The following is a 25,117-nucleotide window of genomic DNA, read 5'->3' on the forward strand; positions in this document are numbered from 1 at the left end:
TTTGATTACGGAATGCTTTTTCCAAGGGGGTGTACTTAAATAATGAAGCCACCAATAGAGATAAGTATTGCTATTATTATATAAAAAATCAGCAATTACATTAGCCATGTTGTAAGCTCTTCGGGGCAGGGTCCTCTCCTCCTGAATCACTCTCTGTATTAGTCTGTCATTTGCAAAGCCTATTTATTGTACAGCGCTTCATAATATGTTGGCGCTTTATGAATCCTGTTTAGTATTATTAATAATATTAAATAAGCATAATTTTTTCCCATGACCTTTAAGGTCAAGTGTTGGGGTAACATTCAGTAAAGCAAATGTTTTACAGTGCATGACTGTAATTTATGTTAAAAGTCTGAACATGTGAACTGTAAGGCATTACAGTTGATTTTGAGGAACACCCTAATGCATATACTGTATACAAGTCAACACATTGCACAGATATGAATTCTGGCTGGTCAAAAATAAGCATTTTTGAGATTTTACCTTGCACACAATGCACAACTCCCTTGTTCTGTAATCTCAATATACCTTAGGATATCATATAGATATATTTACCTGCAGCCATGGTAGGTAGCATGCTTGATCGTTCCATATCAAACACAAATGCCCATCTTTCATAGAAGAAGCTAGGAATAAAACAAATAAAAACAGTAATTATACTTCAAGGAAATACTAAATCAAATTAATCAAATAATTCTAAAATTAAATGTCAGGCCACTACTGATGTGCTATCAAGCATGCATTATAAAAAAGAAGCATTATAAATAAAAAGCAAGATTTCAAATATTAACAAAATATCGGAGTATATTATTTGAGTATATATATATCCTAGCAGAGTGTCCTATAGGGAGCCTGGTAAATTTGTTTTCAAAGTTAATATAAAAAGTATTGAACACATCAACTTTTGTCTCAATAAATATATATTTTAATGGGGATATCGATATGAAATTCACACAAGATGTCAGTAACAACCCAAGTAATCCAGACATACAAAGAAATCAAAACAAAAAGTCCAAAAATAATAAGATGGAATGGCACGGGAAATAAGTATTGAACATAAAAAGGGATGCACAAAAAGTAATGGAAAGAAACATGCTAAAATTTGTCAGTATGTAGAAAGCAATCCCACCCCCAATCAGTGCAAATTAATATCAGCTGGTTTAGTCCTAATTGATGGTCTTTAAAAAGGTTCTCATTACCAAGCTCTTACACAAAAAGCACCAGATGATGAGTAAAAAGCAAATAGAAAAAGCAAAAGAAAAAGCCTGTTAAAAAGGTTATTTAAAATTTGCTCCACAACATTTGGACAAGCCAGTGAAATACTGGCAGAATTTACTCTGGTCAGATGAGACCAAAATTGAACTTTTTGGATGTCATTGCACACACCATGTTTGGAGGATAAATGGCACCACACATCACCAAAAAACACCATACCAACAATGAAGTTTGGAGGTGGAAACATAATGGTGTGGGGCGGTTTTTCAGCATATAGTAATGGCAGGCTTCATATAACTGAAGAAAAGATGAATGAAGAAAAATGTAGAGTAACATTCTTGATAAGAATCTGTTGCCATCTACCCGGATGCTGAAGAAGTAACAAGGTTGGACATTTCAGCAAGACAACGATCCCAAACACACAGCCAAGGAAACTCTAAAATGGATTTAAAGAAAGAAAATAAAGCTGCAAAAGCATCACATATGGATAAAAAGTAATTTCCCACACCAGCTCATCTGTTATTGCAAGCAAATATCCTGACATCTGTCATTTTGACCTTTCAATTCAGCAATTACCATTTTCTCTGTGCTTCAAATACTTTTCTTGGTTGACCACATGAATCCACATTTGGATCAGCCAGTCTGTTTACCAACACTTTTGCACTCTGGCATTTTTACCAATACATTCTCTAAAACTTTACTGGGTTACAAGCCCTTTTATTTCACAAAGTTTGCTTGCAGCCTGTATAGTTGTAGGAGTAATGCTTTCTGTCACCTTGTATAAGGCATAGTCTCAGACCTGTTTAGGAAAGGAAACATGTTGAACAGTACTTTTGGGTGCCTTCTATGCTTTAAAAATAAAGAAAGAAAATTCACAGTAAAAAAAGTCATCTTGAATTATTATTACAAACATTGTATCTAGTCGTCATACATAACTGACACCATTGTCCAGCTGTCCCACAGAGCAGTGCTGTGTGCCATATGCACCATCCTCTTACCTTACTAAGTGACAATAAACTGCTCCACACTTCCACCAGGCACAATGCCAGTTTGGTATACCATATCATTAATAACTGCAGCCTCCACTAACACATTTTCAACACTGTGGGTCTTTGTTTAACACATGTTAAGTCTTTTTTATCCTGAAAGTGAAAACTCTTGACTACCACAATGGCACCACAGTTGTCTTAAGAAACCTATATTTAGAAGTCTAGGCTCTTTAATAGGTGTCTCTCAGGAAACCCATGTTTCATTTGACACTGTTGTTAGTTTCCACCCCCACCACATTTATATCAACACTTTGCTTAAATGACTCATAAAGAAAGATGGTTTTAAATCATAAAACATCACATTATTTTCATGGTGACTACTTGGAAAACTCCCACTTCATGGCAATTTTAAGGCCAGTTTCTCAAAGATCTGACAATTTACTTCAAGAAATAATCTTCTTCTTTAATATTGATTCATGAAAATATTTTTCAAGATACAGGGCATCACAGTAAGGGAGGTGTGGAAAACCAATGGTATGTTTGGTTGTCCCGGTCAGCTACTAGCTGTTTAAATTTATTAGTCGGGGGGCGTGTTCGGACAGCTCTCAAGTTGGCCACATAGCTCGTATGCTCTGCTCTCGAGTGAGCCTTTAGCGACGATTAAAATGGCATACCACAGATCTTTCATCATTTTTTGAGTTCCAGCACTGGTCGTTTCCTATCATTAAATACAGACCAACCAGCTCTTCTATCTGGTGAGTAGCCGACTTCAACTAGATCTACTACATCTGTAACTTTACCGAATGTTGACTCAAACCAGATATTGCCTTAACCTCTTCCACATCGGAGACAGTCTTCAGCTGAAAAATCACCTACAGCTTCAGGCAATACCAAATTCCCTACTACTGAGAAATACCCCACACTCCATAAATAAATTTCTGTCTCTACTATAAAAGAGATGGTGCTTTCTTTAAAACACTCCTTGCACCAGGACATGTCAGATTTTTTTGATCAGATCAAATCTTCCATCTCTTAACAAGAAATGAGAATTCAACATCTTGAGAATAAAATAGAAGAGTTTTCTCAAGCTCATAATGAGCTGGTAGATGCTCATCAAGAGCGTGAATCTAACCTCATCGGATTAAACAAAAAATTACGGACCTTGAAGATCGCTCTTGCAAAAAACAACATTACGTTTAAAGGCATATCAGAGACGAAGAGCCAAATCAAGCCAAGAGAAGCTTGCTCGTGCGGATTCGGAATCGGAGCCCTTAAACATATTTATCATCGTGATTAAAACCACACATCTCTGCCAGCTTGACACTGACGATCTTGCATTAAAAATGTCAATCTTTCACAAAAAAAAAATCATTTTTTCAAATGGCACACATCTTCCACTTAGCCCTAAATAAAAATGTTTGTGGTGTTCAAATGTTTAAAACATATAAAGTAGCTAAGAAATAAGCATATTTTTAAATGACCTAATATTTTCGGAAGTTAACTGATCTCAGCTGTTTACATAGCCGCCTACCTAAATGCTTACGATGCCTGACCTGATGATCCGTCTGGTGTTAAATACCTGCGAATTCGGGCAGGCAAAACCTCGCTTTTGCCAGCAAACTAGATCATCCAACCAAGTTTTTCTTTGCTTCCATAGACATATATATATAAATAAATATGTATATTAATATTATATATAAAAATATATATATTATATATATTTTATATATATTATATAAAAATTAATAAAAACATTTAAAAGTTACACTGAACACACACATTTAATAAATTACTTTAACATTAAAGCCTACTTTGTTTAATTTATTTTTTATTAGATAACTGTTCACTGGTGTACAAATGCAAATATCATATTAATAAATGATTATGGAATGTCCAAATATAAAAAAGCAAACAGCCAAATTTCACGGACTGCGCACGTCCCAATTACAGGCGGATTTGTTGCAGTTGTGCGCATAAAGATGAGCATATATAAGGGTGTTGTCTGACTTGCTTTTTCCTTTGTTTTTTTTTTTGTCTTGTTTGGGGAGGGGTTGTTTGGTGTGTTATCCTAATCTATGTTGCTACATTTCATTTTTTGCTTACCATTTAGCACAATAGCTGCTGTTTATTTTTTAAACCTTAAATGTTTCAATGTCCATTTTGCAATTAAGAAGAAGATAATATGTCTTTATTATCACCTTTAAATGTTTGGTCTGCATAAATATTTGCTAATCCAGTTTTCCACCCTTGATAGGTTAAAATTGCATATTGTTTTGGTAAGTATTTTTTGAAGGCCACATTTCTTGGGCCATTTTCAAACTAATATGGCTTTATATGGAAGTGTGGGTTTACATGTGTTTGGTGTTTGTTTTCTTTTTTTTTTCTTTTGTCAGGTTGTTTAGTGGTGTCTGTGTGGTCTCTGTATCTTAATGTAATTTTGTTTTTATTTTTTTTTAATAAAGTTGTTTTAAAAATGTTTTTGTTTTGTTTTTATGTGATCTCCTTTAAAATCTCCCGTTTTTATGCAGTTCTTTTCTATGAATTGTTGAAAGGGTAAAACAGCACAATTGGCTTCTTAAAACCTAGCTGTTTGATGCGCACCAAACCTCAGGTTTTTTCTGCGCATTGTTGTGCGTCAATGCAGACCCGCTATGTGCGCATAAACTGTGTTCTATTCGTTGAAAAACTCACCGGCCACTTTTGCACAGAATGATCCTAAATCTCTGAAGTTTTTCTTTTTAGGTGTATATTGTTTGTTTGCCTTCATGTGCACTCATGTATGTACATACATGCATACATTTATATGTGTGTACATAAACATATAAAAGAAAAAAATTATAGGAAGAAATAGGCAAAGATTTTTTTTTGGCATATTGTTTAATATGCTCCAAATTGAAAGGGTTGACTATTTCTTCCTATGATTTCTGATATCATGGGCTAGTTTAAAGCAACATTCATTCATGATATTGCCTCTGGTTAAAGGTGGAATACACCTTTATGTGCTTCCATTACCAAGCTGAGGGGAGTAAGTAAATATATAGTGGACCAAGGTCTAAAATGGCATTCAAACTTCATAAACACCCTGAAAGGCTGTAAAAGCAAGAAAATGTTTGCCACAAAGTGTATTCGTTCCTGGAAGTTTCATATACTAGTACTATTTGAATTGTGTAATCACCTAAATAATGCATACAACCCAGTATTTAAGGAGCCAAATTAGGTTGAGCAACAACAGAACATCTGTTCTTTTCTAAGAGTGCGTGACCCTGCTTGTGAGCTTGGCAATCAATGTGGTTTGATGTTGTGCTTGACAATCTGGACCTCCTTCCATCACCATCAAGTGTGTTAGAATGAGTACACAACTCACTAATTGACAACCAGTTTGGCCAGGAAGTGTGATTGTATACAATAGGGCTAAGATCTGGAAGCACAGCACAATGAGAACAAACATATAACACTACTACAAATGAACAGAGGAGTTCTTTAAAAGAGTGGCAGCAAATGAGCTTATTTAGCAAACGTCAGACTATGAAAAAAACAAATATAAGAAATAAAAACCATGGCAATTTATTCATGAAAGGAATATGTACATAATACATTCAAATGAGAATATGACTGAGAATGGTACAAAGGCAACTAGGTGGGTCAAATAGCAGTTTGAATGCAAACCATGCAAACATTTGTAATGATTATATGTGGATAAAATGACAAAACATTGCTGAAGAATTTGCTAAACAACAGAAACCATAATTAGAAACCAGCCACAAAAACATTGCAGCAACAGATGAAACTAACAATAATGAGGATTACAAAGTCACATCAATGTATACCATACAAGCAAACTTACTTGATTAATTCCCCACTCCCCACCACAAACCAGTCCAGTTAAAATAGTAAAAATGAAAATGCATATGTATTTACATACATTTAAATGTATTTTGACATACACTCACAAGTGAAATCACTAAATGTTCCATGATACAATTATTATACCACATCTTTGGCAACAATCTTTTGTTGAAATATTTGATTTGTCTAAAGCCAAACTAGAATGAAATTGGAATCAGATCCAAAATTCTTGTTCAGATTTTTTTGACATTCATACTATTGTGAGATGACCTATTATAAAGTGCTAATTATTATTTATACAGCTTGATTTAAATTAGTTTTAAGTGTTGCAATCAAAGAAAAAAGTATCAAAACAACAACTGCAACAAATCAAAGTATAAATGAGGCAATTTTGTGAATTCGTATAATGTAACCTAAAAATGTAACATGAAAGAGTAGCATTTAGCCAAAAAAAGATCAATCACTAAAGATTACAACTGACCTGTAATGGACTGTAGATGCGCACAGAACAGGGATCAGGTGTGCGCTAATTGATTGCAATGACATCTCCATTGTCAGAGATTTACAGATCCTCCTGAATCGCGCAGCTGAAAATGAATTGCCTTAATTGGCAAATTCTTAACCCCATTGCTCATTTATCAATGCAGGAAGCCGGCAGGCGAGTGCACTAGTACTTGGCCCTGGCTCATGGCAATACGCCTTGTTGAGCAGCATGTATTCTCACGTCAGCTTATGCGCATTCTGTTGATAAATCAGGGCCAGTGTCTCAATCAGAATTAACGTAATTTCTCAGCATCTTTCTCAAATACCTTCTACCATCAGCCTCACATTACAACTTACTCATTGATATAGCGCATAAAATACCCAAACTAAATTTTTTGCTACAAGACACTCCAAGAGATATCTTAGCGTGCATCCATTTTTCTCATGTGAAGGAGAAATTGATGCTCATAGCAAGAAAACCACCCTGATTGCCTGAACCATACAAGAATATCCAATTGTTTGCGGACTTATCTGAAGCAACACTACAAGTTCAGAGAGCGTAAAATTCCATATAATATAGGGGTTCCCAACTACAATAGAACAAGTAATTGTAGGTCAGCTTTTAGGGAACCTTCTTTTTAGACAGCTTTAAAGACATTTGCAAGATCCCATATAACGTTAATATTTGAAATTGTTCTGTGCAAAAACCGGGACTTTTAAGGCATGTATATAAAACCAAGTACCATATTTTATTTGTATATTTCAAAAAGAACACACAGTGTTAAAAAAAATTTCTAACATAAAGACATTCATGACTAGTTGTTAACCAGTCCACAACAAATTGAACAGTATGTCAGTTCTTTACATGACACACGTCATTTACTTGGTCTCACATAAACACACAGTTTTAGTTTGGCCGTGTTTCGCGTGTACAAGGACATACAATGTGAATCAGTACATCAGTATCACATAGATTGCATAAAACACCATAATTATTTATCCATCTTAATGTAATTCCATTCATTTGTACTAAATCCAAGGCACTTACCTTGTGCCGATAATCAGAAATTCAATAAAAATCGCTTCCCAAACAAGGAAGAAAGGGTGACAAGTAGGGTAAGACAAAGGTTGCAAACTTAGATGTTACTTGTATACTGCTACTCCTAAAAAGATATTATCTATAGATATTGCTTATTTAGGTGGTGTTGATTAACCCCTCCAGTGGTAATCCCAAGTGTGACTTGGGGTGGATTTACCATGCAAAAAGCGGTAATCCCGAGTCACACTCGGGGGTCGCTTAAAACAATCCCACGTACCTTGCTCTGTCGGCGTCCCCCGGCGTCCTGCTGGTACCCGCAAATTTATTAAATATTGGACATATTTCTGTGTTTTTTGGCTGCCATCAGCCCTTTCAATGTAGCTTGCCTGCCACGCTAAAGCTGGGGTGCTAACATCAGGGTATTTTTTCAATCCAAGGGTCCTTTGCTAGAACAAACACAAGTGTTTAACACCACCTTGCTATGGAGTTAGTGCTCAAATAAGCAAAGAACCTGTACAGCATTCTATTTTTCTGTCTGTGAAATAAGTTTATTTCTTCCAACTGCTTTCCATCACAGAGCAGAAAAGACCAGACAGAACAAGACATGCTCCTTGTATATCCACACAACATATCCATATTCATTAGACAACAGTCTGCTCCATTAACTTATCTAATAGGCTAGACTATCCAAGACACATGCTCCTTTCACATCTTCACAGATGTGGATGCAGCAGAGGAAGCCTTGAATAACCTGACTGTTTATTGCAGGCCACACCCACCTGGTTCCAAAGCATATCCAAGTTAATTGGAGCAGCAAATATTTACAATGACTGAATCATGGCAGACTGTCCATATGTTTCCCTATACTTAACAGCACTCCCCTGCTGACCTTTTCCCCTCCCCAGGAGCCAGAGATAATACTTAAAAGTTCTTGTTACTAAGAACAATGTTACTTACTTCATGGGGACTGATATTGGTTTTTTGACAATACATTACTGTCAAGGATGCCAAAAGTGGTCATGGCAGACCAAAGGAAGAACTATGTATTATTAACCACCTGGGCGTTACACTGATGTCTAGATTTCTGTACCAAAAGCGGTACACTGTTTTTCATGAAATTTTTTTTTAATTGTAGACCTGTAACTTACAGAAAAATGTCCGAACAAGGGTCTAGTAGATATCATGAATATAAAAAATGTTTGAAACACACAGTCATGTAAAAAAAAAAAAAAAATACTTTTAATAAAATTAAAAAAAATACACAAAAATCAGCTTAATCAAGAATACATAAATAAATGAAAAATGCTGAAAATGCGATAATTCGGTATACTGTATAGTAATATATTTTTCTAAAACACCTCCCTAGTGTCCAACAGTCCAACGTCACATAACTATAGAAAAAACCACATAAATATATTTTGTATTGGATTGGATACAGGACTTTGTATTGAATCCAATACAAAATATTTGAATTTCCCGCTACGACCCCCATCGACGGGCGCACGCACGGACATCATCAGGAATCGCCGAGCGACACGTACGCGAACGTATATTCCGGGTATTCTAATTCTTTCCAAACTTCCATGCAAAAAGTGTTAAATTTTTTGCATGGAAATTTATTTTAGATTGTAGACTATAATTCACCGAATTACTCAATAATTACTTATAATTCACCTAATTACCGCATAACTCACCGAAATATGTCCAAAATTTTATAAATTAATTAATAAAAAATTTTTTATAAACAATAAAAACAAAATCTTGAAAAAAAAAAAATCTTGAAAAAAAAGTTTAAAAAAAAAAAAATAGTGTATAATGTAATGTACCTGTACAGTAGCTTATATAAAATATATATATATATAATACAATTATATATATATTATATAAGGATTTCTTTGTATTGGACTCAATACAGCTTTTTTGTATGGAGTTCAATGCAAAGGATTTTGAATTTCCCGTCCCGCCCACACCGACGCATGCAGCGACGTCACCGGGAAACCCTTGTGATCGTCACTGCACTCGCCGGATGAAGAAAGAAGACAGAAGACATCTCCGGAGGAGCTGCAGGGAGAAGGTGAGTATTGTTTTTTTTCGATCGACGCTGGAACATCGCAGCGGGGACCAGGTAAGTGATTGGGATTTATACGGTGAGAAAAGTTCGGGTTTATCGATTTTTGCAAAATCGATAACCCCGAACCAAGGTCGGGTTTACCGGTCGGGTGGTTAAATTGTAAGGCAGTTGTATACTTCAGTCTTCCAACCTCAAATAGATAGCTTGGTAGAAATGTGTAACCTACCAGGTGCACTTTGGGTTGGGAATTTAATGTAAAATATGTAATTCCTAAAGAACACTAGAAAAAACTGATACAATCATATCCTAAAAGTGCACACATACATTAAACAACCAGGGGAAGGCTTGGAAAGTGGGTTAGAACCACTGAAAACCTTAAGTCAAGAGTTGCAGTAATCTAACTGAGGGTTATATAAATAGTTCAAAAACATTATACGATACAGGTAAGTCTGTTGTTAACCTTATTCCAGCTTAGTTTTGCCTTCAGAACAAATAAAGTAAGGGTGGGAGACTTCTAGGCCATTGCGAGAGCAATTTGAGCTCCCAATAAAATTCAACACATCAACTTTTTGGAAGTTTTGGGCGAGGTAAAATGAATGTTGCTGAAAAGTCCTCACTAGCATTTAGCATCAGATGGGGATGACATCCTCAAGCAAAAATCCCAGGACCACTGGGCAGGACCAATAAATATGTTCCATAGTTCCTATAACACCACAATCTCTATGAGGACCCTATGATATGCCATGCAATTATTTCAGGTACAAGGTACCACCTCAACATGGTCCTAAAAATTAATTCTACTAATACCTCATAGAGAGATATCTTAGGTAGATTGCTAGCTATTTTGCATCATTTAAATTCTCAGATCTTACCTAAATTTTTTTTTCAACAACCTTGTGTAGGCAAGCTTAGAGGATTGGGGATGAGGGTACAGAATACAAAACAGATATTTGCTTTTAAGCAGTATCTGATTTATACAAACTTTTAAAAAGGTGTTGAGCAGCATGGAGGGGATCCCAGAATTATTTTAGACTGGACAGAAGAATGCAATTGACAATATCTAAAATATTCCATGCCCTGGAGATCTTGTGTCTGGACTAAATGTTGAAAGCTAAGGATGAATCTACCAAATACTAAATGAACAATCAATATTAAAAAAAAAGTATTTTATATAGCCAACATTGAAACTGGGTTAGGTCCAAACCTGGGAGAAATTCCGGGTTGCCCCAAAGAAGGGTAAGGGAAGCATGAGCAGAATTTTGGGAATTTTCTTTACTCTGTCCCAAACTAATAAAGCATGAAGTAAAGACAGGCATAAAATCTTAGGTCTTAAGAGAGCCATAATGCACAGGGACTAGAGGGACAAGATTTGCAAATATCTTTGTGAAGGGAGGAGCATAATTAGCCTGATAAAATGACTGATAACCAAGGGTGAGTTGGATACCCAGATATTGTAAAGAGGCAGAGCGTCATTCAAAATCAAAGTTTTGCTTAAGTGTAGTACAAGCACTAGATTAGTTCAAAACTACGGAATCATTCACTCACAGCCCCAACTAAGATGCAAGGAGTCAAGCAATTTGAACAGATTCGGGACGGATAAAAGAGAAGTCGAATACATTGGCATATGATCTGCAAATAAAGCACACTTGCAATCCACAGAATAACACTGCAGGCTGCTGAGGGACATGCAGGGGACAACAAAAATGGGAGGGTGCAGGTAACAACCTAGCATAGTTCTTCTTTTTAAGGGGATACTAGTTGAGTTTCCCCTGAGCTGTGTATGTGTCTGTCTCGGCATCCCCTGCTCATAAATTGTGAGCAGCTGAAGGGGATTTCAGAGTATGTGCTGCAGCCAATGAATACACAGTAGTTTCCGGCTATGATCTGGTCCTGCCATTTGTGTACAGGTCTTTTTTAGCTTCTCAGCTCCCAGGCACCAGCTGCCCATCGAACCTGCTGGTGGAGCGATCTTTTGCATTTAACAGTCCTTGGAGGCAAGTCACAAAAAATTTGGACCAAAAAGTCTTCCATAGTCCGCTCTGATTGAGCTCTGGTCACTTGCATCAAAGCTTCCTTTGGTGCTTTAGGTAATACAGTTTTACTATTATATCACTAAAAGGGTCATTCACTTTAACAACCCTTGGGGGTCTGGGAACCCAATCAATTTCCAGGGAGTATCCAGTCAGGCAAGAAAGATCACATAAACCTCTTAGTGGCATCTGCCAGATCTTGAGCAGATTCAGGAAGGCACGGTTTACAAAACGAATTCCTCTGAGACCTGTTACCAAATTTCAGTTTAGGCTCATCAAGTTGCAAATACAGAGTGGAAATATAAGTGCAGTTCTGAATAACCCTGGAGACAGTGTAATCCATCCTCTGCTCTATGTAGTTCATTCTAGTCCCCAGACCCTGGAAGTCAATATCCTGAGTAAATAAAGAGCATTTGAAACCTCAGACCCAGGGGAAGCAGAAAACGAATCATGTGGAGAAAGATCATCATGGTCTGATGGCATTTTGGATGTGCTGTGAGGTAGCTAGGAACGGTTTCCACAGTTGTTCCTTGACTTGCCAACCATCCTGTGCAACAAGGATTAGAGAACCCCCCCCCCCAGAAGGCCACTAGTGAGCCGGAGTTGCTAATGGGGTGCTAGGTACCGTATTTTTTGCCGTATAAGACGCACTTTTTCTTCCCCTAAACTGGAGGGGGGAAAGTTAGTGCGTCCTATACGACAAATGTGTTATAAAATAATTAAAATAATATACTCACCTGATACCCGGATCCTGCGTGTGTCTCTGGCTGCATGCAGCGTGTGTTCTCCTCTCCTCTTCCAGCATCGTGTCTTCTGTCTGTAAAGCAGAGCGAAAGAAGCCGGCACAGCGCCACCTGCTGTTCCCTGTCCTAACTGCCGTACAGTGGAAAAAAAGCACAGAGTGATCAGAAGGGGAATTTGAATGACAGAGTGATCAGAAGGGGAATTTGAATGACAGAGTGATCAGAAGGGGAATTTGAAAGGCCCAGAGTGATCAGAAAGGGAATTTGAATGGCACATGAGTGATCAGAAGGGGAATACCGGTATGAATGGCACATGAGTGATCAGAAGGGGAATAATCTTTCAGAATCTTTTTTTTCTAGATTTTCCTCCTTTAAAATTGGATGCGTCTTATATTCCGGAGCGTCTTATACGGCGAAAAATACGGTATCTGTCCTGCATCATATCCTGCAAAGGGCACTCATCGGTAATGTTTATTTTAACAATACACTTTACATTACCAAAAATCTGCAACTATACTTTCTTTTTCCTCAGAAGAACTCCTGATGGGACATGTCATCATAGCTACAAATAGTAATAGTGACTTATTAGAGTCATTATAGCACATGCTCAACAGTGAAATATTATGAATGATCAAAAATGAATTTTATTAATGAAAATCAGTTTGCACTTACATAACACTCTACATGTCATCTGTTAAAATAAAGATATACAACATATTTTATTTTGTTGATTCAGATGGGGAGTATTAAAGTTTATTATAATTTGTTTATTTTATTTTTCACAGGAGGTATTCAGGCCTTCAAAGAGGTACTTTCGATTTTCACACAAGGTATTTGTGATCACCTCTAATGTGAGAACTCCGTTCTAACCATCCTTACTTGCAGCGAGAAGACTCACATCTGCAACCCCAATTTAATGTTGGGCACCAATTTCTTTGAATGAAATATGTACAGCCATGATATATAAAGAAAACTGTGCATCAAAACCACCCCTTTACTCTACATTCACAAAAAACAATCATGTGCTTATTTTTTGCAATATGTTCATACCATTCTATATTTAATATGCATTACTCAATCCAAACATTCAATCTGAAAATTATTTCATGAATTCCATATTTCATGGTTTTCTATAACAGTTAATTCTATCTATCTGTAGACAGGTAGGCAGAAATAATGAACAGACCTATCATAAATTTTATTACAGCCTGGAACAATAAAGAACTGTGGTTACAGATAAAGGTGACATACTTAAAAAACTAACACATACTAACACATACGACTGATACTGCCTCTTCATTTTTTTCAAATTTGATGAAAATGCAGATTTGTTAAGTAGAAAAATTAAGTACTTCACAGCAGTCACCACCACCTCAAATCCATGAAATTAGAATCAACTACTCCTGATTACTTGGCAAAGATTATATTCTTTAGGGAGTAAACCTGGCATTCTAATACAATGTGGTATAGATTGATTATTCAAAGCTTCACAACAGCCAAAAATACAATACAAAAACACCCACATCTGTGAAGGATGTGGGTAGAAGATGTTAGTCTGTGGTTATCTTGCTGCTTAAGGACCCTGGCTGCGTGCAGTTTTTGAGTAAATCGTGAATTCTGAATTGTGCTTGCATGATGAAAATATAAAAGCTATTTTTTCTGAAAAGTCAAATTAACAATCTTTCAACATGATAATGATCCCAAGCAACCTAGCAAATGCACCAAGGATGACTTGAATAGAAATAGAGGGTAATGGACTGGCCTTTAGAAAGTCCTAATCTGATTTCCAGTGAAATGTTGGGAAATTTGAAAAAGCAATGTACCCCAGGAAAACTAAAAAAAACTCTTACAAATAATTTTGTAAGGAATGTTTAAGAACTTCACCAATTTGTATCAGAGCTCTATTTATAAAACATGGAATCATACATTTCCTCAAACATTCCCTCGTGGGAATCTTCAAGGTCAAAGTGTTTTAAAGGCAGTAATTGATTTCCACAATGGAATGTTGAAGAAAATGTCTGACTCCCTATTTTACAAATAGAGCCCTGTAGGTCTCTCCACACATAATATTTTGTTCAGATTTATTTAAAAATAGCGGGTTAAATTCCCACTTTAATGCACTAACTAAGCTAAAAGTAGTGAGAAAAATGTTATGGAATAGAATAATCCTCCTATTTTTGTTGACACAATTAAAAAAAAAATCAACTAAAAGAAATGAATATAAGGTATGGCTATTTTAGTCCTTAATAACTCTTAGTTAGCCTTAAATCAAGCAGTCCCACTGAAATCCATTCTCCGCTTCGCTTTTACTTTATTGCTAATTTCTTTTTAAATTCTATTTTTTTTACCATTCATGTGTAAACTTTTGTTCCTGTTTTTATTAAATTCTGCTTTTTCCCGGGTGTACCTATTGCCTTAAGTTTATTCAAGTCAGGATAGTTATTTTGTATAGAAATTTCATGAGGTCTGGTGTATTATAGTGGGATATAAAGGAATTTATAAAAAGGAAGTAAAATCTGCATACAGGTACCGCTGGATCAATTAGCCTTTAAATGTCAATTAAGTACATTTCCCTATTGGATTTACCAAAAAAGTAAGCTAACCAAACCTGAATTGACTTAGTTTGATAAATTTTTCAACTCAGTCCATCTATTAACTATAAATGTTAACCATCAATTGCACATTAGTTGCATGACCACACATTGCAACTGAAGAAAAATCAATTGCTAAGTATTGACTCTCTGTAAGCAGAGAATTTTTAAATCATGCAGAGACTTACTCAAATAATCTTTCAATTGATGAATATAAATATGTTTTTATGCTCACTAACCCAAGTCCTGGCCCACACTACATGATGAGAAGGTAGACGGACAGAGCTACTAAGCAACAGTCATAAACTTGTTGTGAGCTACATTTTTTACAAATTTCGTAGTATAGCTCCATATCTTGCACAGTATGCTGGGAGAAAAGTCCAACAAAGCTATTCTGATAAAGTCAGAGCGATACTCACAAGGGCATAGACAGAACTTGTTGATAATTTTATGGACAGTTGGCAACACTGATTCTGATACTTTAATCAGAGCATTATTCCCTGACACCTACCCTGAAAAATGTATTTTTGATTAATGTGGGTTAGAACAATAGGCTACTATTGTACAACTATGCAAATAACATTACCTAAGCCTGTTTGGATCTCCAAGCAGCATATGTAAGTAACGTTCAAGGGAATGTTCGTTCAAAGCACATCGCAGCCAAGCACGGCCTCTTCCTATGTCAGTCGTGATGTTCTTCAAAGAGCAGAATCTTTGAAGTTCATGCTTGTTAAGTATTTCTTTCACGTACACCCAAAACACTGGATCTGTAAAGAGGAAAAAATGTTTTATTTAGGTATAGCTTTTGGTTGGATACAAGTTTATAAAGGTTGGACATAATTCAAAAAATGTTTCAGTCTAAAGAGGAAAAGAGCAGATTCTTAAAATTTTCTGTGATCCATATACATAATTTTTTACACCACAGAACTGAGCTCTTACATTCTAGTGGACAAAAAAAAGGAAAAAATGTAACTTGAAAAAACAGAACCTGAATTTATAATTTTTATATCACCTGCTATATCACAGCTAACATGTTGACATCCTAGTTCCCTTGTAAAAATGGTATGCAATTACTTCTGACTGAGAAACTCAGTCGCAGTCGCCAACCCGCAGAGAAGATTTTGGTGGTCCGTGGTCCTGGCCAGTGCACCCCTAAGCAGGGTCAGGAGAAGTGCTCGCTGGGGGAATGCACCGGCCAGAGCCACAGACCATGTCCAATGTATACATTGCAGTATACATAGAGTGGGCGGGTTCTGGCATCATGATGTCACTAAAGGGGAGTGACACCCGGCTCCCTGCGCATGCACAGTCCAGGGCTGGTAAATTTAGTGGTCTGCCGGTCCGAAAAGGTTGGAGACCACTGCATTAGGGATCTCAGAAAGATGTGTAAAGTCTCCGTGTGCTCTAAGCCAGTGGTCGCCAACCGGTAGTCTGGTGGTCCACAGTTCTGGCTGGTGCGCCCCCCGGTGGGGTCAGAAGAACGACCCCACTGGGAGGTCAGGAATCCCCCGTATGGAATCGCAGGTGTAGGGAAGTGGGCAGAGTGGGTGGGTTCTAGCATCATGACGTCACTCGGGGAAGTTTCTTCTTGCGTGACACACGTCTCCAAGCGCATGCATAGTCCGAAGAGTCAAATTTAGTGGTCCATGGGTCTGAAAAGGTCAGCCACCACTGCTCTAAATTCTGTTCTTTTGAGCTCCAAACTAAAATGAGCGCAAAATGCATTCTGGAAATATGTGAACAGCTATAGTCCTCAGGAGAGGTCTGGTACGTTTTATAAAGTTCAAGAAGCACTAAAAAATGTATGCATCAAGACAAAGAAGGATAGTATCCTTGCACTATTAGTCACCCAAACTGGTGCCCCTTGGAAAAGCTCAGATAAAAGAACATAGAAACTAGTGCAAATCATTTAAGAGATAATTGAGAATCCATAACACCGGGGAATGCATTTTTTTTTTGAGTTAGATCTTACACTTATTTTTTACTAGTTTTTGGGTGGTGAATTCACAAATTACCCCAGTTTTTTGCAATCACATCCAGTTTTTATGACACGGTACCCTCATTTTTGTCAAAAAGCATACAAATTTTACATACAATGAAAAAATAATGAAATAACTTGAATGTACTGTTTATTTAAATTTCTTTTGTTCATACAAAGAATTTATTGTTACTCTAGGACATTTTTTTTATGGCAAAACATTTGAAAATTTATCGGGTAAGCATTTCCTGGAGTGTTCAGTGTTAGGACAATCCCACCGGATGCTCCAACAATTGTCAGTCATCATATGTACATCCCATCTACCCTGATACCGTCCTTCCATGATCTTCAAATCTTGGTGGAATCGTTCACCTTGCTCATCACTGACTGCACCAAGGTTTTATGGGAAGTTAGAAAGATGTCTATGCAGAAAATGCACCTTGATGCTCATATTGCAACCAAGCATTTTGTAGCTCTCCAAGAGTCTCTTGACAATTTCTGTGTAATTGTTTGCTCATGTGTTTTCAAGAAAGTCCTTTACAATGGCTTTGAATAATAACCAAGCATTCTTTTCGACTTCTGACACTGTCCCGATGATCATCTTTGATGAGCTGCCGAATATGTGGACCATCAAACAAACCGGCCTTTATTTTTTTAAATGACAGGCTAGGAAATGCCAAAATAAGATATGTGAAACAGTCTCCTTCAGTTGGCAAAGCTTTAACAAACTGCTTCGTCAGACCCAGTTTCATGTGCAGAGGCGGGAATATAATATTCTTTCTATCAACAAGTGGCTCAAGTGGATGTTTGGATCACCTGGTTTTAGGGCAGATCTTGGAGGCCAATTCTTTTCCACCCAATGCCTCTCACAAGCCCTGCTGTCCCACATGCACACATAACAGGGATACTTGGTGTATCCATGTTGCTGACCAGGAAGGAAGAATACCATTTTAAGGTCATTACAGATGACCCAATTGTGTTGGTGATATTTCAACAACTCAAAGACTCTTTATGTCTGCATATTCTTCACAAGGAGAAACTGAATGGCCAATTGGGATTGAGCCAAATATATTGCCATTGTGAAGGACGACACTCTTTAAGCTCCGCTTTGAGCTATCGATGAATAGTCCCCATGCAGTTGAGGTATTGATTGGAATTCCCAATTCCTCCATTAAACCAGGTATGTTATGAAAATACACAAAGCCACTGTCAGTTCTAAAGTACGGAAGAAATTCAATTTCTTTGATTCAAAAGTACGATACCTTCTTTTCTTTTTCAAGCAAATTTTCAAGTCTTCTTTTCTTTTTCAAGCTAATTCACTACGTAGAGCGGCGCAGAACCTCTGACCACACTGTGTTGCGTGTAAATGAATAGCCTACACAAATCCACGCTACAGTAATTGCATTAATATAAGCGGTAAAGAAAAAACCTGACGTGATAGAAGAAAACTGATTGCACTTTCAGAAGCAGCATACTTATTTTAGTGTAAATAAGCTTAAAAATTGAAGTCAACAAAAAAATTGTTTAAAATTGTTCCCCAGTCTAATTTATTGTCCAACAACAGAAATAAAGACAGAAAGACTTTGTGGGGCCCCAAAGCATAGACTAGTCTAATAAATAATTTAGCTCTCTTCTCTACATTCTTTTATTTTCAATGTAATTACATGGTGCATATTGTAAAATTAATTTTATTAAAGTCTACTTCAGGACACAGTGTTTTACTTTCATAAGCCATATGTTATTCTTCCACCTGCAAGAAAATTGAAACTAAGCAGAAAATTCTGAAGTTTGGCCCCCAGGAGCTGTAATCTATTCTACTTAGTTGGCAAGCAATAACACAACTGAATCTATGTTCCTAAATAGAAAAGGGGTTTCATGTTAAATACAAAAATCTATATCCACTGAGTAGCGCAGCATTTTAAATTTATAAACTGTAAGATGACCCCAAGAGTTTAAAAAAAACAGAGCAGCTACTAGCCAGGATTGGCCACCAAGCAAACTAATCAACAAGTGAACTTGTTGGGTCATTTTCCTGGCAGGAACACCTATGGGTCAACTTTGGCCCTTTTAACCCCCCAGAACCACTATCCAAAATAAAAAGGCCTTACCTTCTAGCCTCCATGTTCTTCTTCTGTCCTTGCTCCAGGACTGGTAAGTACTATCCGTCTCCAGCGATGAATCTTCCATGATAGTAGGTCTGTTCCCGAGCTTTTTGGGCCCTAGGGTCCAATTAGTACTGTTAATTCTAGTGGCTTGGTTATAATCTATCCTCAGTTGTCCATGATTCCGGTGGCGTTGGAGACGCAGTATGTGTATGGGCATAGGATGCCAATAGTCAATATGGCGTCTCCAGCTTAAGTTGCGGGTGAAGCACGCACAAAATTTGGCGCTGCCTAGTGGCTGGACTTTTGTCAGTACTATTGCCAAACTTCATGGCGTTTTTTTTGTTTATCCCTTTGGTAGGCTGGGCATGTGTGGAAGTTCTGCTAATGCGCAGCTGCGCAGATGTGTCAGAAAAAAAAAAAGAGGTTCTACCAGTGTTTTTATTTTCCCTGGCGCAATATTTAAACTTCCAGAGGATTCTGTTTCTGCTAAGCTGTGGTGCATGGACCATATGAATGATGATGTCTGGTAAGTAGTTCTGCTTGTATTTTTGGATGGTGCTTAATAGTTCGTGCTTGCGCATTTTAGGCTTTTCAGATATGTTTAAAAAAAAAAAACTAATAATAGGATATTATTTGAGGTGCAAAATTACATAATAGATAGATGTATATATAAGCACAGTTTTTACAGCTCTTCAGCAAAAGCTTTTAGGAGCATATGTTTGGATTTTGGATTGGGTTGTGAGCAATTTCACTTTTCCTGCCTCTCAAGTATCTCAACTGTCCGGCAAAGGTAGAGAAAAATCTCTTTTTTCTATATAATATGAAATAGACAAGAGAGAAAGGGTTTTTTGGCAGAACAAAAATTTATTGATATAAGTGATACAGCTTAAAGACAATACATTACATTACAGTACTTGTGAGCCACCATAACAGGTTGTGGTCCAAAGCAGTACAGTGTGGGCCCTAGAGGGCGCTATACATAGGTCATCTACTTATGTAAACACATATCTACCAAACAGAGTTTGCTCAAAGTCCTTCACAATCATTTTGTTCCAAACTGTCCTTTCCGTAGAGGTATCAAAGCAGGAGATTATTCCCTCTTCTGTTCAAGAGCTCTACAAGAGAGCACAAGCGGTAATACCTGTATCCGTGGAAGAACAAGGGACAGGTTTGTATTCCAGACTTTCTGGTTCAGAAAGCATCAGGAAGTTTTTGCCCAGTGTCGGATCTCAGAGGCCTGAATATGTATCTACAAGTAACAGCAGCCACTGGTACAGAGAAGTTGGAACAAACCCACACCATATCATACAGTACTGATGGCGACAAGGTGGATGGATAATATGCTAATTCAACTGTTTTTAGGGCAGCAATTAAGCTCAGACCACCGTTAGGACTATTATTCGCGACATGGGACCTGACGCTGGTACTTAAAGCTCTCTCACTAGTTCCTTTCTATTCTATTGAGAAGTGTTCCACAAAAAAATTAACGCAGAAGACGTTTTTTTTTTTACAGCAATTACATCAGCTCGAAGAGTCTCAGAGCTTCAATCACTGTCGTGTAAAGAACCTTACCATTTGTTCTCGTTCAGAAAGGGTACGTTTACGTCCATCTCCACAATCCCTTCCAAAGGCTTCATGGGTGTTTCACCTAAACTAGGAAGCAGTATTACTAACAATGAATTTAACACAGGCAGGAATTCAGGAAGAGGAAGATGATTTGGAAAAGGTGGATATGGTTTGGATAATAACCACCTAATTACAAAGAACACAGGGTTTCAGAAATATGAATAACTTGTTCGCATATCCCAGCTGACCTAAAAGAGGTCAGGGGGCACCTGCAGGAATTATTTCTTTCTGGATTCTGGAGACAATCAAATATGCTTATTCCCTCATGGGCTTGACTCCACCACAAGAGATTAGGGCCCACTCAATGAGGGCCATGTCGACATTATGGGCTTCCTACGCAAAAGTTCCAAAGGAAACAATTTGCAAAGCAGTCAGCTGGAAGTAGCGTAATATGTTCATTAGACATTAATTTATAAATTATAAATCAAATGTCATTATAGATTAAATGTCTTCTAGGATGCAGACAAGGGGTTTGGCTCATCAATAATACACTCAGCATTAAAGAAAAAAGAGATAAATAAAAGGAACTCTTTCGCAGCAATATCAGTTGTCTGGAGTTGTGTAATTTTAGCCCTCCCTTCAGACATCTTTTTTGCTTGCTACATCCCATAGGTGCGCTGGCAAGAGGAATGCCAGGAAAAGAGAAAATTGTTGTCATACTTACCTGTAATTTTCCTTTCATGGCAAGTCCTCCTGACGGCGCAACTCCCTACATTTTCTTTCCTGTCGGAAAGCTTGATACTGAACAGGGAGACTAGAAGGTAAGAGCTTTTTATATATGAATTATGGATTATTATGGATAGTGGTCCTGGGGGGTCAAAAGGGGTGGAAATGACCCATAGGTGCGCAGTCAGGAGTTGCCAGGAAAGGAAAATTATAGGTAAATATTACAACAATTTTCCCTTATATGCAACCACTCCAATGTTCTCAATATTATGTAAATCCACATAAAAATGAAGGAATCTGAATCTGCAGTAGTTAGAACACATAGCCTGGTAGGCAAAGCCAACAAACCACCTATAGTCCGAAATAAATGACTTCCGAAATAAAAAGGGAAAATCCTGCATAAAATGGCAAAAATGGAACAACCAACAGCCAGAAGCAAATTTTGTTTCACTTTAATTAAACCTTGATCATGTTCTGTGGGAACATGTCCCAAAAGGAATAATAAAAGCTTCTTTTCCATGAGATTAATTTAAAAAATGTGTTTTCACAGACGACAGGTAATAAATTCGTGAAATGTAGCTCTTTAGCATTCCAGTATATATATAAAAATGTATTTAATAAATATTTTATCTATTTGCATTTATACCTACCAATAATTTATTGGTTATGCTGGATGTTGTCAGTCCACATGAAGGGTAAGAAGGCAAACTTGGATGTCAAGCACAACTAGACATCTACCAAGCAGCAGAAAATATCCACTGCATTTGTCACCTAATTCATATTGCAAGATGTTAATCACATTGAAATGGTCCTATAACCGTTATTCATGTTATTATGGAGGCCTGGAGATTTGCCCCACACTTTACTCAGAGGCACCCCAACTCTAAACCTCATGGGCCACAATCAGAACTCATATTTAATCTTTCCACCCGAGTCACAAAACTTTTCTGTTTCTAACAAAATCCTGGCCTATATGTGGTCCTGAAGAAGCTATGTTTGGACACCCCTTCTGTAGGTCATTGGTCTTTTACACAAAACTTAAGAGTCTGCATTCAATTTTTTGGATTCAATTCCCCCTAATTTACAATCAAGTGTGGTACAAGATAATGGCACCCTTTATCACCACTTGTTCTTGTCTGCATCCTAGATCTCCTGGCCATTTTCATTTGGCAAAAAGTTTATATCATGGTCCTAATTTGGCAGTCTAAAACCATAAATCATCATACCTTTCTACAGATCATAACATGATGCTCCCGTCCAATCCCTTAAAATCTACATAATCTTTACAGAAGCTAAACTCTTTTGAAGATTTTTCGGTTTTAGCCATAATAAATACCAAGTGTTTAAAATCTAACATTTTATTTTATGACCACCCGGGTAGTGATATATTCTCTATGATCTACAATTTTTTCCTCATCCACTTGGGTTCTAAAAACTCTGATACTCAAGGCATTCTAAATCAGACAACCTAGATGAATAAAATATTTTTCACAAAAACAGAAACATTTTGAAAAAATGCATGGGGGTTGATGAGAACGAAAATTATTGCAAATGATACTGTTTTGAAGAATACATTATGACTATTACAAAAGCTTATTTCATCGATTGCTCATCTCAAATAAGGTCATTGTATGCAGAGAAGTGAACACACTGAATAGCAGGGTAGTTGTCATTTAAAATTTCAAAAATGTGATTAGCAAACATTAACTTGTGTTTAACTTTGTGCTTGAATTGGAATAAAGAATTACGTAATCCCGACTAAGAAATTTGTGGCATACATCAGTATTTATTTCTTTTATAGATTTATTCATTGTAAATTTTGAAAAATATAAAACATTAACAGGATCATGACTGCAGACCCTGTGGTATTTACAGTAGTGCATCCTTTTTATCTGTCTGACAGTGGATTTTGTCTGTCTGACAGTTAGGATTTTGTCTAGGGATTCTTTTGTGGATGAATAGTTAGAGCCACTCTTTCACTATTGTTTTGGCGGAACCTTTTCTTATAGGAATCCCGCCATATAGCTGTTAGGAGATGTTCATCTGTCCGCCAACCCCTAGCTGTGCTCCATCGCAAACCAAACACTGTTTAAAAATAAAACTAATGGTAATTTGCAGCAGCCAGGAGAACTAAGATAGTAGCAGCCCCTGTTTCCCTTTAGTCGTGCAGCCTGATGTACTTTCTGGCATCCCCAGCATCCATTGTTAGGCTGTGCACAGCTGAACGGGATGCTGAACAGCTCCTGACTCTCGGCTCCCAGTCACCAGTGCCGGTTGTAGCGTACAGCTGGGCTAATCTGTGCTGAAGTGTGTTTCGTCTGATTTACTGTTGCTGACCTTGCCTGTTCCTGACCTATCATTTTCTAGGCAACATGGACCGATCTTTTACCCGACTGTGCTTGTGTTTTGCCCATGTGTACATCGTTTGATGGATGGATATTCTGTGTATAATCTCTGCTCTGTATTCTGGACTTGTCTCTGTTGGAATCTTGGTACTGCTTTATCTGTGAGCTCCTGGCTTGCCGCTAGTCTCCCGAGGCTGAGCGGGGGCTTACTATAGGTGAAGACTGTGGTGTTAGATTGAAGGACTGGTTTCTGGTGAGGACTGGTGTTGACCAGGGCCTCACAATAGCAGGGAATATTTCGCCTGAAGCCCTATTAGGTCCAATGCTATTAATTTAAAAGGCACCTCTGCAATAAGCAATGCAACAAAACTACTGTGCTAGTGAGCAAGAGAGATGATACTATGTATTCTATATCTAATAGACAAATTGCTGGACAATATATTATTTAGTTTTTTATGACCAAGATAACCCCCTCTTTAGGACATGTTTAAAAGTGAAGACCAATATTATGGTTCCTGGACTTCTGTCTTAGCAGGATAACACTGGTCCAAAAAATGGAGATTAGCAGATTTTAAGCCAAAGTTGTGAACAAAAAACATTATGACACAACCGGCCTGATTTATTAACGCTCTCCAGATTGGAGAAGATACACTAGCATGGGAGAACATGGGTGATCCAGTAAACCTGGAATGGATTTGGTCTAGGATTAAAAACATTTGCTAAACAGTTGCAAGTTATTTTAGGAACTTCATTCTAGGTTTGCTTGATCAACCTCGTTCACCCATATTAGTCTATCTTCTCCAATCTTGGAGAGGTTTATTAAATCAGGCCCAATGACTTTTTCATTAAATCTGATATCTGGGCACACTAACCCCTCCACCCACACAGCAAAAACCTCAATCTCCCTGTAACTGATCATTAAAAGCAAATCAAAACACCCCTTTCAATATTCACAAACTACTGTTGTCACTTGATGATTCAGCACCAGGGGTGGCAGTGGGGGTCAAGAGGGCCCCCCCAAAGGTACCTGGTTAGCATATTTAGGTATTTATTGGACGTGTAGGAAAGGCTTGATGAGAGCAGAAAGCAGGGTTAAGAGGGATGACATTTTGGCAACACATGTAATTTAAGGAGAACTGTAAGGCTGTAAGTAGAAGAAGAAAAAAGAAGAAAAAAAAACATAGAAAATATATTTGTGTGATGTAAAAACAATATATAGAAGAAATTCCTAGGAATAAATGATAACATTTTATTGCACCAAAAATAATATATAAATATATATATATTCTGTGGACTAGCAAGGTATTGATGCCTGTGTGACTTCACTGGATAGGTATAGCAGACAGGAACGGGGCACAGCAAATGAGCAGTTCAGTTAGGGTTATTTTAC

The 25,117-nt window shown here is 37.3% G+C and overlaps 1 protein-coding gene across 3 annotated transcripts in view; it reads right to left on the reverse strand.

Moving 5' to 3' along the window:
* SNX29 (sorting nexin 29) overlaps positions 1–25,117 on the reverse strand; it is a 216,759-nt gene that overhangs the window by 133,586 nt on the left and 58,056 nt on the right. For 2 of the 3 annotated variants that reach the window (XM_072418989.1, XM_072418988.1), the window contains exons 5-6: positions 15,594–15,774; positions 556–626 (exon numbers count right to left, since the gene is read on the reverse strand). In XM_072418989.1, coding sequence (XP_072275090.1) covers positions 556–626; positions 15,594–15,774 — 252 coding nt within the window. Of the gene's footprint in view, positions 1–555; positions 627–15,593; positions 15,775–20,662; positions 20,739–25,117 lie in introns of all 3 variants that reach the window. The other variant, XM_072418990.1, reaches the window with a different exon arrangement.

Source organism: Pyxicephalus adspersus, chromosome 7, assembly GCF_032062135.1.
Source record: "Pyxicephalus adspersus chromosome 7, UCB_Pads_2.0, whole genome shotgun sequence".
In the NCBI taxonomy this organism is placed as follows: Eukaryota; Metazoa; Chordata; class Amphibia; order Anura; family Pyxicephalidae; genus Pyxicephalus; species Pyxicephalus adspersus.